At 59.9% G+C, this 17216-nt stretch overlaps 1 protein-coding gene across 1 annotated transcript in view; it reads right to left on the minus strand.

Annotated features, from left to right (window-relative positions):
* Window positions 1-971: 971 nt before the first annotated feature.
* Window positions 972-17216, minus strand: part of PAX7 (paired box 7) — a 77190-nt gene continuing 60945 nt past the window's right edge. The window contains exons 5-6 of the mRNA XM_064397378.1: window positions 6328-6574; window positions 972-2331 (exon numbers count right to left, since the gene is read on the minus strand). Of these exons, the coding sequence (XP_064253448.1) occupies window positions 2216-2331; window positions 6328-6574 (363 nt within the window). The 3' untranslated portion in view covers window positions 972-2215. The remainder of the gene's footprint in view (window positions 2332-6327; window positions 6575-17216) is intronic.

Below are 17216 nucleotides of genomic sequence, written 5' to 3' on the forward strand. Positions count from 1 at the left end.
ATCCAGGACAGGTGAGCTGGTCCAGATGGCTGCAGGGACAGTGGCCTGGTGGCTCGTGGTGAACGGGGAGGGGGCCAGGCAGGGGAAGAGCCCAGGGAGATGTTCCAGCTGCCAGAACATTCCAGCTGGTTCGGGAAGGGCAGGAGAGGGGAGAACCAGGGAAGTCTCCTCCAGCAGCCTGGAGCAGCCACGGGGTCCCGCAGTGCACAAAGGCAGAGAATTGCTGTGAAAGCAGAGATCTGGAGGGGTTCAGGGCACCACAAACCCCGACAGCCCGCAGGGGACACCAAACTCTGCTCAGGGGGGACACTGAACTCTGCCCGTGGGGACACCAACCTCTGCTCGTGGGGGACACTGAACTCTGCCTGTGGGGACACCAAACTCTGCTCAGGGGGGACACTGAACTCTGCCCGTGGCCACCACGCCTCTCACACCTCAGCTCCTGCCCCATCCCGGGCCAGCTGTCCTGACCAAACCAGGCCAAACCTCCTGACCCCGCACAGGGAGGTGAGGGGTGACCTCTGCCCCACTGGGAATGCTCAGGGATCACCAAGGATCAACCAAAAGGGAAATGTGTCACCCCTGGGAGGTGACACCTCAGCGGTGACCTGGGGGTGCTGGCTGGGCTTGTCCAAGCAGGACAGGAGGTGACACAAAGGCAGGAGGGGAGAAAAGTGGGGGGAGAAATTCAGAGAACAGGATCTGGCTTAGGGGGGAATGAGAGAGGCTCCAGCAGCAGAGACAGGGACTGTGGGACTGGGCTGGGATGGGGATGGATGGATGGATGGATGAGGGATGGATGGGGGGATGGATGGATGGATGGATGGATGGATGGATGGATGGATGGATGGATGGATGGATGGATGGATGAGGGATGGATGGGGGGATGGATGGATGATGGATAGATAATGGATGGGGGACGGATGGATGGATGGATGAGGGATGGATGGGGGGATGGATGGGGGGATGGATGGATGGATGGATGGATGGATGGATGGATGGATGGATGGATGAGGGATGGATGGATGGATGGATGGATGGATGGATGGATGGATGGATGGATGGATGGAGCAAAGCTTTCTCCTGGCAGTGAGAACAGGGAATGCCTCAGGAAGATGAATCCCATCCCTGCAGTGTGGAGAGGGGCAGCTGGAGCCCCTTCCTGTCCTGGCTGCTGCAGAAACCCCTCAGCTCCTCTGTCCTGGCTCCTTGTCCTGGCCAGGGCAGCTCCTCCAGGCTCAGCTCCGTTCCCTTCCAGGGGACTCCCATGGCAGAACCCGGCTCTGCTCAGTGAGTTCCTGGCCCTGCCCTCTTGTCTTTGCTCCTGTGGCCAGCTCAGAGCCAGCAGGGCCAGCAGTGCCCCGTGTCCCCAGGGTGTGTCTGCAGCCCCTCCTCGTGCCAGGCCAGCGCTGTCCCCGCTGCCGCCGCTCTGCTGCCGTGGCCTGGCGGTGACACTCGTGTCTGGATTGTCCCTCGGAGGAGCAGTGAGTGTCACCCGGGCCCTTCCTCTCCGCTCCTCCTGCAGCCGTTCACATTTCCAAAGGTCCCAGGCTGGCTGGAATTCCACCCCAGCCCTGCTTAGCAGCGATCTGGCCCCTCCGGCCCTGCTTTGGGAAGCCACCGGTGAGAAGGGAGGGTAGGCTGGGCTGGGGAAATTTGCTGTCCCTTGAATAAATGTTTTTCTGCTTTCATTTGCCTTTGCAGTTTGTTTGTTTGTTTGTTTTTTAAACAAGTCCTTATTTTTGGTCCATAGGTCTTCCATGGTCCCGATTTACATCACCCTTAATGCTCAGCTGGGTTATTCCTTCCTATACAACATTCACCAAATTTACAGCAACGGAAAGAAAAGGAAACAAAATGAAACATTTCTCTTTTTCTCCCTTTACAAAGAAAAAAAAAAATATCAAAGCGCTCATTTGGCTTTGACTATGCCAGCTACCTAGGAATGGAAAGTCCTGGAGCGTGGGGAATGCCGTGGCCAGGGCTGTGGAGGGGGGGCTGGAGCGGGGTTGATAAATGCACCCAGCCCGTTGTCTCTGGCCACAGGAGGAGGAGTCAGGCCCCAGAGGCCGGACGTGCCTCTGGAATGCTCTGGAGGAGCCGGATCCTGGGAGAGCTCCCCCGTCTCCCATCTCCTCGGCAGCTGGGGTGGAACGGGGCGGGGAGGATCCCTGGGGGCCGGCGGGGGTCTCCAGGGGTCCCTGGCGAGGGGCTCTCAGTAGGCCTGGCCCGTCTCCACCGGCAGCAGCCCCAGCACGGCCGAGTGCTCGCCCAGCTTCATGCGGCGCTGCGTGGACAGGCTGACGTTCTTGGCCAGGTAATCCACGGCAGCTGCGGGGGAAAGGGACAGTGAGGACAGGGGACACTCAGAGACCAGGCTTTCAGCCCTGCAGGGCAGCACCAGGGACCTCCTGCTCCTCTGGGAAGGGTTCAGAGCCAGGACGGGGCTGCCAGGAGCAGGACAGGTCCTGCAGGGCAGCAGGGACAGCCCAGGGCTGTCACACACAGCAGGGACCTCCTGCTCCTCTGGGAAGGGCTCAGAGCTGGGCTGGGACTGTCACACACAGCAGGGACCTCCTGCTCTCCCAGGAAGGGCTCAGAGCCAGGCTGGAACTGCCAGGAGCTGCTGTGAGGCTCAGCACAGCCGAGGGGAGGCCCTCGACTTTCTCCACGAACACCTGAAAAAATCAGGAATTCTGCCATGGAGAAAGAGGGTCCTGAGCGAGCTGCCTGGAGGTTTGGGATAAACCTTGCAGGCTGCCACTCTGGGCGATGCTGCTGGATGTGATCCCAGAGATTTCGGTGCAGGCTGCCCAGGGCTGGGCTCGCACCTGCCTCGCCACTGCCGACTCACGGCTGTGAGCCCTGCCTGCCTCCATCCCACGGAAACCTCTCCCCTCGCTTCCCTCTGGAAAGGGAGAGCAGCCCCAGCCCCGAGGGGACAGCAGGTCCCGCGGCCGGCCCGGGGTGAGGGACAGAGCTGGGACAGGCCGGTGACACTGCTCATTAGCCGGGCTTCAGTCAAAGCCCCCCCCGCGCCTCTAATGGCCCCAATTAGATTAATCAGGAGCTGGCAGGAGCTGCCCGATCGCTGCCAATGAGTAAACAAATCTCAGCCATCAACGTCCTGTCAGCGGCGGGCCCCAGAGGAGCCCCTTCCACGCACCAATCCTGATTAGACTTGGCAGATCCATTAGAATTCCCTTCACGCTCCCGCGTTCCATCACCGGCATCATTACGGCGGCCCCGGCCTCCGGGAGCGCGGAGCGGGACGGAGCGGCCCCGGGAGCGGGGGACCCCGGGATGGCCCAGCGGGAGCGGCAGCAGCTCGGCATGCTGGGCGTGATCCCTCCGCCTTCCGCAGGGATCGCCCCCAGCCCGCATCCAGAACTTTCCCTGGTGTTCCAGGGGTTTGGCTGCTGGGACGCCCCGGGTGGGTGGTGGTGGCTCTGTCCCCGGTGTCACCGCGCTGGGTGGCCCCGGGGGAAGGAGAGGGGCGAGCAGGTGGAGCCCACAAAATCCTGCAATCGTCAGGGAGGTAGAAAAAAGCCTCCTGAGATCATCGAGTCCAGACCTTAGCCCAGCACTGCCCATCCCCAAACGCTGTCTCCGAACACTGAATCCATCTTTGGGGACAATCCCAGGGATGGCATCTCCCTGGGCAGCCCGAGCCCCTTTCCATGCGGCAATTCCCCCCAAAATCCAACCTGAACCTCCTCGGTGCCGTTTGAGGCCGTTTCCTTTTGTCCATCCTTCCTTCCCCGCGAGCAGAGCCTGACCTCCCCCGGCTCCAGCCTCCTGCCAGGCTGGGAATTCAGTGGCAATCCCATCCTCCCAAAACCCCAAACATCCCTTGCTGGGCCGCTGGGAAGAGCCCAGAGGCACCAGGGGATCCCAGACCAGAAATCAGGGATGGGGTTTGTTGGTTTAGCGGGGCAGAAGCCAAAATAAACCCAGAAATTCACGGAAGGTGTTTGTTTGTTTGTTTGTTTAAGTGAGAGGGAAAGTGAGGCTGGGTTTGTTTGTGTAAAACTGGGAATAAGGAGAAGTGGGAGGAGAGGGATTCTCTGATTCCCAAATCCTGGGTTTGTCTCCTGTCACACAGAGCCTGCCCCAACCCCATAACCCCCATTCCTATAATATAATTTCAATTAATTAAATTATATTATATATCCCATTAATGACATAATATTATGTACACCATGGCATTATATATAATCCAAATGATACTTTGTGTTATGCAATCAATAAATTTTAGCACCTAAAAATAATTTTTGATGCACCTAAAAATAGTTTTGATGCTTTTGTGCCGCATCAGAGAAGGAAGGAGCACTGATCTGAATAAATGACCCCGTGGGGTCACCTCACGCCGACGGGCGTTAAAACAGAATTTGAAGGGAAGAGAAGAGCCCAAAAGGAGGAGGAATCGGAATTATCTGCAAAGCACAACAGGCACGGGGAAAGGCAGGAAAAAATGTCGCTGTTCCAAGGTCAACTGCGCGTGAGGGGCCGCTCTCGGCAGCGCTAATTACCGAGGCAAACTGCAGGGAGCTCGTCACCAACGGGGTGACACGAACGGGCACGGGGGGCCCTGGAAACGACACAAACCGCGCGAGCAGCTCGAGCAAAAATTCCTGCAGCAGAGCCAGACAAACCCTCCTTTCTCCTTCCCCCTCTCTGCCGAACGCAGCTCGCCCCCTTATTTTATTTTTTACACACATGGGTGTGACTAACGCCTCGCCCAAGGGAATCTTTATTGGAAATACATGGTATCGGAATTTGTTTAAGATTTTTATCAATAGCACGTGTGTCCAGCCCCGCATCCAGAAGCGAGGGGAAGGTCGAGGGGTCACAGATCAAACTCCCGACAAACAAAAAGAGGAGGGGCGGGGGGGCCGCTATTGATCCCGTCTGCCGCCACAGCCGGTTCTCATTGAGGCCGCGCGTTAAGGACATTAAAGGGCTGTGACAGAGCGGGCCCGGAGCCGCGGCCGCGGGAGGAGAGGTCACCGAGGACACGCTGCGGGCAGCGGCAGCGCGCCCGAGGAAGAGGATGCACCTTTAACCCTCGCGGGTCAGCGGCGCTGCGAGCGCCCCGCGGCCGGGGACACGCGGCAGGTGAGAGCAGCCCGGGCCGCGGGGCCGCGCTGTCACCTCCTGCCAGACTGTCCCTGTCACCTCCTGCCAGACTGTCCCTGTCACCTCCTGCCAGGCTATGTCTGTCACCGGCCGGGCTGTCCCTGTCACCTCCTGCCAGACTGTTCCTTGTCACCTCCTTGCCAGGCTGTCCTTGTCACCTGGCTGGGCTGTCTCTGTCACCTGGCCAGACTGTCCCTGTCACCTCCTGCCAGGCTGTGCCTGTCACTGGCCGGGCTGTGCCTGTCACCAGCCGAGCTGTCTCTGTCACCTGGCTGGGCTGTCCTTGTCACCTCCTGCCAGATTGTCCCTGTTACCTCCAGCCGGGCTGTACCTGTCACCTGGCTGGGACAGCACCCCCTGACCATGTTGTTCCTGTCACTCTCTGCCAGGTTGTCCCAGTCACCCCTGACCAGGCTGTTCCTGTCACCCAGCTGGGACAGCTCCCACTGGCCAGGCTGTCCCTGTCGTCCAGCCAGAACAGCACCCCATGAGTGGCGTGTCCCTGTCACCTCCTGCTGGGCTGTCCCTGTCACCCAAAAGGGACACAGCCCCCTGACCAGGCTGTTCCTGTCACCCCTGACCAGGCTGTTCCTGTCACTCTCTGGCCAGACTGTCCCTGTCACCTCCAGCCAGGCTGTCCCTGTGAGCCCTGACCAGGCTGTCCCCATCACCCCGTGGGGACAACACCCCCCTGGCTGGGCTGTCCCTGTCACCCCTGACCAGGCTGTCCCTGTCACCCCGCAGGGACAACACCTGGGCCACGCTGTCCCTGGCCAGGGCAGGCTCGGGGTTCCAGCCCCAGCCCTGGTGACAGAGGCGCTCTGCAGGAAAAGCTCCCAGCCGCGGCCTGGGGAGGGCAGGGCAGGCAGGGACACGCTGAGCTCGGCTTTACAGAGCCCAGCTTTCCCCCGGCTGAGCAGGGTGAGCCAGCCCTGGTGGTTCTGAGCAAGGAGAAGGGGCTGGAGCTGCCTTTTCCTGACAGCAAATTTCACCTAAAACATTCCATTTTTAGGCGCTTTTGATTCGCCTGCGAGGGGAGGAGCAACCCACGAACAGATTTCACTTCCAGCAGGACAAACCGCCCGGGTCTCCCACCCAACGGGCAGAATTTGGGTACAAAAACGCAACCCCCACTCCCCCCCTGGCTCCTGCCCTTCCCGGGAAGGGGGAATTCCTGCCGCCACTTACTCTGCCCGTACTGGCCGTACTGGTAGCCGGCCACGGGGTCCACGCTGTAGCTGGTGGTGCTGTAGGTGGGGGGACAGTAGGACTGCGAGGTCGGGAGGCTCTCCACGGACTTGATGGAGTCGCTGCGCTGGCTGCAGCTGGCCGAGATGGAGTTGGTGCTGTCCAGGCCGCCGTGGAGGGGAGAGATGGAGAAATCGGCCTGGGGCTGCGGCGGGACCCCGCTGGGGTTGCTCAGGATGCTCATCACCTGCAGAGACACCGAGGCACCGTCAGGGGCCGGGCGGGGGCAAAACGGCCCCGAAACTGCTCCAAAATGGCCCCGAAACGGCCCCGAAACTGCTCCAAAATGGCCCCGAAACGGCCCCAAAACGGCCCCAAAAGGGCGCTTTGGGATGGACAGCGCCCACACGGGGCTGGCAGGGAGGGAGAGCCGAGCTCTGCTCCCCCAAACCCCGCCAGGGCTCCCCTCGCAGCCCTGAACAGGAATTGCTGCAGCAATTCCACTCAGCCCACTCGGGATTTGGGGATATTTTTTGCCAGGGATGAGCAGAGGGGCCAAGGAAATCCAGGAGGAAAATCCCGATTTTCCCAAAGGGACGGTGAGGAAAAAATCTCGCCGTTCTTGGGAAGTCAGGTTTGCCGAGGTCCCCAAGCAAAGCAGATCAAACCCTCGCTGCCTTTGATGCAGCTTCAGGGGCTGAAACGTCCCAGGTCTCTTTGCCCCCAAAAGTTAAAGGGTAACAGGTCCTGGTCCGGCTCCTTTCAGTGCTCCGGTGGAAAATCTAATTGAATTTGCACACAAAAAATCTTCCTGCTTTGAGACCTGAACCAGATGAACTAATTGGGTTTTTGTTGGTGTTTTTTTTCACCTTTTTTTTTTCTTTTCCCCAGCAGAAATGCCAGATTTGTTCCCGGGGCCGAGCTGGGGCTGAGGCTCTGCCCTTCGCGCGGGGACCCCGCCAGGGATCAGCAGAATTTCCGCGGGGTAATTCCGAGTTAAGGTGGAAAGGGCTCGCAGGGGAAGGGCCGGGGTTCCCGAAGCCTCTCGGTCGTGTCTGGGCTCGCGGGCTGGGGCGGGGGGAGCGGGGACAGGGGACGGTCACCTCGGGGGGCCCGGCCGGCGCTCAGATGCCGAGCGGCTCCAAATCTCCGAATTTAGCATAACCTTATTGACATCAATTAAAGTGGCAAATTGGAAATATTTGGAGCCTGGCAAGTGGTAAAATGAGCCCTTTATCCGCCAGCAGCGGCCTGGTGAGCTTTTGTGCCGGGGCTGCATTCTCGGGAAGGACACCGGGGGGGTTCGTGGGGCCGAGGCTCCCCTTCCTGCTCACCCCGACACCTTCCCGGCCCCTCCTCCCTGCCCCAGCGGGCTCCGGGGTGAATGCCCAGCCACGAGCTGGCCTCTGCTTTCTAAAGCATCTCCTCCTCCCCCCGGAAGGGCCCGGCAGCGCTGCAAAGACGCTTTGCCTGCATGGAAAATCCCCTCCCGGCCCCGCTCCGGGAGGAGAATTTGTCCGGGAGGGGACTCGGCAGCGGGGGGTGGAGGGGGTTGGGTAAAATCCTGGAAAATCCATCTAACCCCGAGCGCGGGGCTGGGCTGGGTGTGGGGCTGGGAGTGAGGTTTGAGAGAGGGAAGGGCTCGTTCTTCCCATCCCTGGCTCATTGCCCCCCATCCCTGGCTCGTGCCCCCCTGACTCGTTCCTCCCATCCTTGGCTCTTTCCCTCCATCCCTGGCTCCTTTCCCACTAGCCTTGGCTCCTTCCCCCCCATTCATGACTCGTTCCCCCCATCCCGGGCTCTTTCCCCCCCATCTCTGCTCCTTCCTCCCCATGCATGGCTCGTTCCCCCCCCATCCTGGGCTCGTTGTCCCTCATCCTGTACTCATTCCTTCCATCCCTGGCTCCTTCCCTCCATCCCTATCTCGTTCCCCCCATCCCTGGCTCTTTCCCTTCCATCCCCGGCTCGTTCCCCCCCATCCCGGGCTCGTTCCCCCCCATCCCTGGCTCGTTCCCCCCCATCCCGGGCTCGTTGCCCCATCCCGGGCTCACTGACCCTTCCTCCTCCAGGTTTCCACCCTGCACCGAGCTCAGACTTCTCTGCTGCTCCCCAGAAGTTAAACCCGGCTCAGCCGCCCCCACACCGAGCTGAGCAGAGCCTGGATCGGCTCTCCAGAGCCTCTGGGCAGGGATTGAGCCCCGAGGTGCTTCCATGGGAATGTTCAGCCCTGAAAATGTCCCCGTGGGGTCCCCAGCCCAAGGAGCGGGGATGAGGAGAGGAAAGTGCATTTAACGCTCAGGAGAGTGGGTTAATCCAGGACTGGGGTGCTGAGCTGTCCTGGGGGTGCAACACGGACCCCCCGGGCTCTGCAGAGCGGGGAAATCACGGAAGGGCAGCCTGGGGGCTTTTCCAACAGCAGAGTTATTTGTGGGCTCCCCCTAAAGCCCACAAACCCTGGCTGGCTCAGCCCCAGTCCCCTGGGCTCAGGGAGAGCTCCGGGCTGGAGCATCCCCCGGGCTGGGGGAGCTGGGTCTGTGTCCGGGGGGACACCCAGGACCCTCGGGCACGGCTGGAGCCAATTCACGAGCAGAACCGGCTGTTCAAAACAACAAACCCGCGCGGAAAAGGCGGCCGGGGGGTTGTGGGCTATTCCTGGGAGCTCTGCCCTCTCTGCTCGCCCTCCCTGGGCTGCCCGGGCCGGGCAGGGCCGGGGCTCCGAGCCCGCAGGTGCAGGGGGGATTTCAGAGGGGAATCGCTCGGGGAGCAGCGGGGCTTGTGCCGCTCCCGCTCCTCCCGGGCACGGCCCCGCAGCGCCCCAGCTGCTTCTGATTACCCCGAGCAAGGAGCCGGCTCCCCAAGGCGGGGAGAGCCACATTAACACTTCCTTTTAGGAAAAAAAGGGGGATGTAAAGCAAGGCTGGCAAATGAAACCCAGATTCACACTCCAAATTCAGGGAGAGGGGCGGATGCTTCCACAAATCCCGCTAAAAAAAGGGATTGGCTTTCATGGGTGGGAATCAGGAGCTGTTCCTGGGCTCAGCTCTGCCCCTGGAGCTCCTCCAGGCCGGCCCTGGCTCCAGCAGCCCCGGCCTGCGGAGCTCCGGGTCCCTGCAGGGACACTGCCCGCGAGGGACAGCTCGGCCCGGCCCGAAGGGGACAGGAAGGGCTGGATTTCCCTCTGGAATTCCACGGGGAACATCGGGACACCGGGATTCCCTCCCAGCCCTGCAGAGCTCCCGGTCCCTGCTCCCCCTCCGGGTCCCTGCAGGGACACTGCCCTGCCAGGGACAGCTCGGCCCGGCCCGAAGGGGACAGGAAGGGCTGGATTTCCCTCTGGGAATCCACCAGGATGTCGGGATTCCCTCCCAGCCCAGCCGGGGTGGGGAACGGCTGCCGCTGGGGCGGGGGATTCATCCCAGCTGGATGTTCCTGTGGATTTGGGGTGACCGAGGGGACCCTGACAGTTCCGCTGAGCCCCAAAACTCTCCAGTCCTGTCCAAGAACACTGGCCATGGGAAACCCCTGCCCCTCCCGGACAGGCTGAGGGGATTTGGGGCCAATAAGCCCCTTCCTGGGCAGGCTGAGGGGGATTTGGGGCTGGGATTCCTCTTCCCAGAGGGGCTGAGGGGGATCTGGGGCCGAGAATCCCCTTCCCGGACAGGCTGAGGGGGATTTGGGGCTGAGCTCCCTGAGCTCTGCACAGGTTCAGCCGAGGGCAGATCCACCTTTCCCCACCCCAGGACACGAAGGGTTTGGAATATCGAGCGGGAAGCGGAGATTCCCATTCCCTCCTTCCACCCAGCACGGCAAACCCTGCAGAGCCCTGCCGGGCCCGCGTGCCCGGGCTGCTCCTTCCCGCTGCAGAAACTCATTCTCCAGGCCACTTTTGAACTCTGCATCCCCTCCTCAAGAATGCAAAGTCCTTCTCCCGTCCCTCTCTGACCTTGCTGCCTTCTAATTTATGACTTCTTGGTGCATTATCATCCCTGACTAAAAATCAATGCCCGCTCCACATCTGCCGGGGTTTATCTGCAGGGGGATCTGCTCGCTGTCCGTCAGCAGGACTGACAGCGGGACCGTCCCTTTCCCTCCCTCCCTCCCCTCCCTTTCCCTCCCTCCCATCCCCATCCTCTCCCTTCCCCTGGCCCGAGCCACGGGCTCACACTCGGGGCTGAGTCAATGCCAGCAGCCTTGGGCCTCGTCCCCTGCCATTCCCGAGGTCACCTTTGCGGCGGGGACGAGCAGGGAGAGGTCCTGAGGTGTGGGGTTGATGCACAAAGACCCTCCTGGATGAAAGCAGCAGCTCCCCCCTCACCTCCTGCTGCTGCTGCCTCCCTCCCCACCCTGCTCGGCAGCTCCCCCCGCTCCCCCCGGGACGTTTCATCGCTCTCTCCCCTGCTATAAAAGGAGGGGAGTTAAAAAAATGTAATTAATTCCCTCCATTTCTGAGCTGGCCCTCGGGGCCTGTGGCCGCGGAAGCTGAGCGGGGGAAATGTGCACCCTTTATGATAAAGGGAGGCGGCTTTGGGGAGGGAAGCGCAATTAGGACCTTCCAGCTGGGCAATCAGGATCCGCTTTTGGGGCTCGGGGGGCCGGAGGGGACCCGAGTGATGGGGACAGATAACAGAGGGACAAGGGCAGGGCAGCACCCGAGTTTGGTGGCCAGGCCTGGCCCTGGCACAGCTGGTGGCTGCTCCTTGGCGGCTGCTGAGAGCCACGGGACAGCCCTGCAGGGACCATGGCTCCTGCCCTAAAACATCCCTGAGTGACCACAGTGCCTTCCCTATAGGACATCCTGGAGTGACCATGGCTCCTTCCCTAAAACATCCCAGAGTGACCATGGCTCCTGCCCTACAACATTCACGGAATGACCACGGCTCCTTCCCTAAAACATCCCTGGAGTGACCACAGTGCCTTCCCTATAAGACATCCCAGAGTGACCATGGTTCCTGCCCTACAACATCCACAGAGTGACCACAGCCCCTGCCCTAAAACATCCCTGAGTGACCATGGCTCCTGCCCTAAAACATCCCAGAGTGACCATGGCTCCTGCCCTACAACATCCACAGAGTGACCACAGCTCTTTCCCTAAAACATCCCTGGAGTGACCACAACTCCATCCTTACAACATCCCCAGAGTGACCATGGCCCCTGCTCTAAAACATCCCCAGAGTGACCACAGCTCCTGCCCTAAAACATCCCCAGAGTGACCACAGCTCCTGCCCTGCCCCAGAAGCTCCCCAGGATCCCCAGGTGACCCCTGTCAGCTCCTGGACACTGCAGGGACACATCCAGGGACACGTCTGGGGACACACCCAGGGACATCCAGGGACACCTCCATAGACACATCCAAGGACACATCAGGAACACACCAGGGACACAACCATCAAGGGCTCCTGCCATTGTGATTCCTGGGGCTTTTCTGGGAACAGGGACAAATCCTCCCTGGCTGGGACACTTCTGGCAATGAATGGGATCCATCGGATTTTCTGGGGCCACACCAGGCAAGAAGCCCCAGGAAATTCCCTGCAGGGGAGGCTGAAATCTCCCTGGCTTCCAGCTTCTGGGCTGTTCCCACTTCCCTTTCCCGGGCATGGCAAACCTTCCTGCCGGGAACCTGCTGGATCCCCGGGATTTAACAAAGCTCTCCCAGCTCCTCCCGGGAGGAGCTCGGTCCCTGGCACCCCCGGCTGCTCCAGCTCCTCTCCAGGTCGTGCCCTGCCCTCCCAGGCAGTTTTGGGGGACCCAGCTCCATCCTTCCCATCTTTCTCTCTCACCCTGCTCCTGGCAGAAGGAAAAACCCTTCCCCACATTAATGCTTTTTGATCTCTGTGGATTCATTTCCACTTGGCGGGAAGAGGAAGAGTCGATTATTCCACACATACATTAAATGGGAACAAAATGAAGAGGTGACTGTAGGACGGCTGAAAGCCGAAGAAAGAGTTAGGAGGAGATAAATACACTTTCCCCAAAGATCTCCACTTGAAAGGAGGATAAATATATGCAAATATGCCCCTAGGTAGGACTAAAATGACTTGTGTAGCAATCGCTAACACTGCACTCACAAAACCAAGCAATTAATTTCGAATATTTTCTAAATCACCGCAGCCAGCTGAGCTGGATCCCAGCATTCCAGACCGAGCGCCCACTGAATTTGCTTTGCAGATCCAGAGGGTGCTTCACCCTTCCTGCACCAGGAAAATCCCTGATCCTGCCACTGCAGCTCCTGCACTGCCAGGCGGGGTTTGGAGCAAACTGGAGCCCTGTGGGGGGGTTTGGTGGGCAGGGGGTGCCCCTGAGGACCCTGGAGGGGTTTCCCAAGCCCAGGGATTCCCTCCGGGGTCACCTCGCTGACCTCGAGCTCAGCCCTGGCTCTCTCGGGTGTGATCGAAGCCTCCACTCGGATTTTGGGCGATTCAAGGTTCACCATCCCAGGGCTGCTCCCTGAGTGTTCATTCCCCCTCCAGGAGCTGAGGGGAGCAGTGGAGGAGCCCCCACAACCCCACAGCTCCTCCTGATACGGGCCGGCTCCAGGGCTGCTGCTGGGGAGCTGCAAAATCCCGATTTCCTACCCCAAACCTCAGCTGGAAAACATGTGGAGAGCTGGGAACGGAACACGACGTGCCTGAATCCCGCATTCCCTACACCCCCGGGACAGCAGAGCCCTCCAGAGCGGCCCCCAAACATCAACCAACCAACCCCGGACCGCCAGCGCCGCCTTCCCGAGGCTCCGAAGCCCCAGGGACGCTCCGGCGCCGCGGGGAAGGGCTCGGGGACACGGCAGGTGACATGGAGATGAGCGCCTGTGCCCTACAATGGCCCTGCTCCGCTGGATGGATGGGAAGCCGCCACACACCGACCGACGATGGAGAGGGCTCGGGGAGGTGCCGGGGTGGGATGGAGCCGGGATGCGATGGAGCCGCGGCACAGCGGAGCCGCGGGGCTGCGAGGAGGAGGAGGAGCGGGGTGGGAGGTTGTTACCTGATTGTTCAGGGCTATGGTGAGGTTCCAGCGGGAGCACTGCATCTTGTTTTGGGCACCCTGCTTCTGTAGGGATGTACAAATCACAGACAAGGTCTGAGGAAAGAGTGGGGAGGGCTCGGCCCGAGGGGACGGGGCGGCTGCTCCGGGAGGGAGCAGCGGGGATCCCACGGGGGAACCGGGAGCACCGCGGGGTCAAACATCCGCTGAGGGCTCTGAGAGATCCCATGGGAGAAGCGGGAGTGGGAGGGGAACAGCGGGAATTGCATTAAAAGCTGCTTGGGCTGGGGACACGAGACACAGACCCTGGCTTGGGACACCAAACTCTGCTTTAGGACATCAAACTCAGCTCTGGGACACCAAAATGGGCTGTGGGACACCAAAATCTGCCTTGGGATGCCAGACTCTGCTCACAACATGAGCCACGGTCCCTGATTTGGGACACAAAACTCTGCTCTGAGACACGAAACTCTACTCTAAAACACCGGCCATTGTCATTGGCTTTGGGACCCCAAACTCTGCTTTGGGACACCAATCTCTACTTTTGAAGCCACGGTCCCTGGCCTGGGACACCAAACTCTGTGCAGCAGCTCTCTCTGGCCACAGAGAGAAATGCAACTTTCCCAGGCATTGTTCTGGGAAAGAAAAAAGAGAAAAGAATTATAATAATTCTTCTCTTAACCTGCTGCACCTGGTGTTGTGCACATGTGGAATGTGCTACGGGGATTTGTTTACCAAAGGGTGGTTTCTTAATTAGGCAATGGTGATGGTGTTTTAGTTAAAGGATCGATTTGGTCCACCTGCAGCGAACTAGGGTTTAAAAAGCAATGATTTTCTTAATAAAGTGAAATTAGCCTTCGGTGAATGTCTTGAGAGTCTATGCCACTTGTCACCTGGTCCTGACCCCATTACAATGACACAACGCTGCTCTAGGACACCAAATTCTGCCCTGGGACACCAAACTCTGCTGTGGGACACCAAACTCTGGTCCAAAACATGAGCCACAGTCCCTGACTTGGGACTCCAGACTCTGATTTGGGACACAAAATTCTGCTCTGAGACACAAAACTCTACTCCAAAATGCCAGCCATTGTCCTTGGCTTTGGGACACCAATCTCTACTTCAAAACACGAGCCATGGTCCCTGACTTGGGACACCAAACTCTGCCTTGGGACACCAAACCCTGCTGTCCCCCAGAGAGAAGCAGGAGGCCAGGCTGGGTCGCCAGGGAGAAAACACCAGGGTGTTTTGTGCCGTGGGGGCTGGGGGAGGCCAGCGGGCCCCAGGTTACAGGCACTGATTTCACCCACCGGGAAGCACCGGGAGGGAGCAGCTCCTCCCTCCTGGAGCCGGGAGAGGCTCTGGCCAAGAGCAGAAGGAGCCCCTCCACACCCAGCTCCCACGGGGCTCCCATTTCCAGGCGCAGCTCCCCTCGGGGAAGGGGCAGTTTGTGCTTTACACCCACCAACGCCGTGCCTTGCCTCGTGGCACACCAGATTTCCCAGATTTCATTGGGATCCTGAGACATTTGATAGAGAAAACCCAGGGTGGAGCCCGGGCTGCCCCGGTGTGCTGCTCAGCAGACGGAGCTGCCCCAGCCTCCTGATTTTTGAGCTGCCACGAGCAAACTCCATCCTGGTGCTGCTTCCACCCCCGCGTGTTTAACCTTACATTTCTCCCTGAATATTTCAGAAGGGAGAGTCTGGGTGGGAAAATCCCCCTGGTGGGATGGGAAGTGTCCCTGGGACACTTCCCCCCGAGTATCTGGGGCAGGAATATCAATCTTTGTTCGTGGAGTTTTGGGACAAAGTCACCTGGGAGAGAAAGGAGGGAACGCAGAACCATGGAAAACTGGAATGCCCAAATGCTTCCAGACCAATGGAAGGACTTGGGGTAGATTTGGGGTTGGGAATGGGTTGGGCTTGTGGCTTTTGTTCTGTATTTTTGGGTCCATTTTTGGGTCAGTTCAGACCAACTGGGGGCAGGTGGGGAAGGAGAAGCTCTGGGGGCTTGGTGAGAGATACAAAACACCAGGAAAGGAACAAACACACCCCAAGGTTCCCCATAAAACAGCCCAAAACCTGTGGCAGTGCTGCCAGAGCAACACTGAGGGGTCTCAGCAAATTCCAGCTGCTTTAGGAACTTCTCTTATTCCTCTGACAAAGCCAGACCCGAATCCACGACAAGGTCTCTCTCCTCTTCTCCTCCTCCCTTGTCCCTCCTCTCCCTCGCTCCATTCCCAATCCCAATCCCGGCAGTGCAGCCCCCGAGCTCTGCTGATGGAGCTTCCAAAAGAGAATTCCTGGGATGCTCTGGGCCCGCTCCAGGCCCCCCGTGCCCGGAGAGCGCGGGGGAGCCTCTGCCAGTGCCAAAGGAGCTGCAGCACCAAGAATCCCCGCGGACCCCAGCGCCCGGCCCTGGGCGAGGCTGCTCCGTGCGCTGATAGCCCCGGGCACCGATTGATAGCCCCGTGGGCTCATTGATAGCCCAGTGAGCTGAATCACAGCCCCTGGGCTCACTGATAGCCCCTGGGCTCATTGATAGCCCGGCCCTGCACGCTGATAGTGATGCCTCAGTATTTGAGCTTTTACATTTTCTGTGTATTTGTGACCCTGCAGTTCTTTAGTGCAGAACTCTGAGCTCCACACGCAGTGGCAGCTGCTGTTCTCCCGTTTTGGGCAGACACAGCAATTCCTCTCCAGGCCTGGCAATCAAGGACACCTCACTGCCTCAGGGCCCGAGAGATTAAACAAAAGGGAGCTGGGGGAGCAAACCTGGGGTAAATGACTTCATTACCTGAAGCTGTAATTGGAGGATTGACCCCCAATATGCAAATGAACCAAACGCACAAAAGTGTGACCCGTGACCTCACAAAACTCACAAACCCGTGACCCGCGGTCCATTTTTGGGTGCAGACCCTAGGGAGCTTTGTCTGCCCAAAACGTACCCGAGGGCCCTTCAGTAAATACAAGCGCTTTTTATCCCCTTAATTTTGTCTGGCTCTGCTTTCAGGTAGCCCCAAAAGGCATCAACAGCCCCAGCCCCGCCCCGGGCTCCTCTCTGCCTCCCCCGCTCTCTCTGAGCTATCGAGGGCTGTAATCAGTTAAGCCCGGCTTAGCGCGGTGTAAGAGACACCCGGCCGGCCGGGAGAGGTCACGGCGGGGAACCCGAGCCGTGAGAGCAGCAAGTGCAGCGCTGGCCGAGCCCGGAGCAGCCCCCGCTGCCCAGGGAAGGGAAATCGGCGGCGCCGAGCTCCCTGCTCGCTCCCTTTCCCCATTCCCGGCGGATTTTTAGGGGAGGGTTTCTCTTCCCAGCCCGCCCCAAAGCCTGAGCAGGATCCCGGGAGGTCCCGGCAGCGCCTCGGCTCCCGGGTGGATTTTCTGGGGTTGCCATGGGGGGAGATTTTTAAAGTCAGGGCATCTTTTTCCTTCACCCAAAGGAAAATCCCAGCTGCCGAGTCCAAGGAAACGCCGCTCCCAGCCCTGCACGTGCTCTCCCTCCCAGCCCTCTCTGCTGCTGGGGTTTCGGGAGCTGCTGGCTCGCACCGAACCCGAGCCTCCAAACCCCCCAGGAAAGCGGGAGCCGGGGGTGAAGGAGCCGCATCCGCCGCGGAGCAGAGCCCGGAGGATGCAGCGGGGCAGGGAGCGCGGTCCGCGCTGAAATCCGGGTTAAGGGAGCACCGATGGTGCGGCTCAAACGCCTCTCCTGCCCCCGGCCAGGCTTTTCCCTTCTCTCCAGGAAGGGCCATTGCCGGGGATGCTCCGGGGAAAGGAGCCCTTTGTGTGCCCTGTTTGCCCCATTCCATCCCGAGCTTCCCGGAGAGAGCCCGAGGGGATCCTGGGCAGGACTGGCACCGCCCGAGGCGATTCCTGAAATCCCAGAGTTCACTCCTGCCCCCCAGACGGGAG

This window comes from Passer domesticus, chromosome 22 (genome assembly GCF_036417665.1).
Source record: "Passer domesticus isolate bPasDom1 chromosome 22, bPasDom1.hap1, whole genome shotgun sequence".
Classification (NCBI taxonomy): Eukaryota; Metazoa; Chordata; class Aves; order Passeriformes; family Passeridae; genus Passer; species Passer domesticus.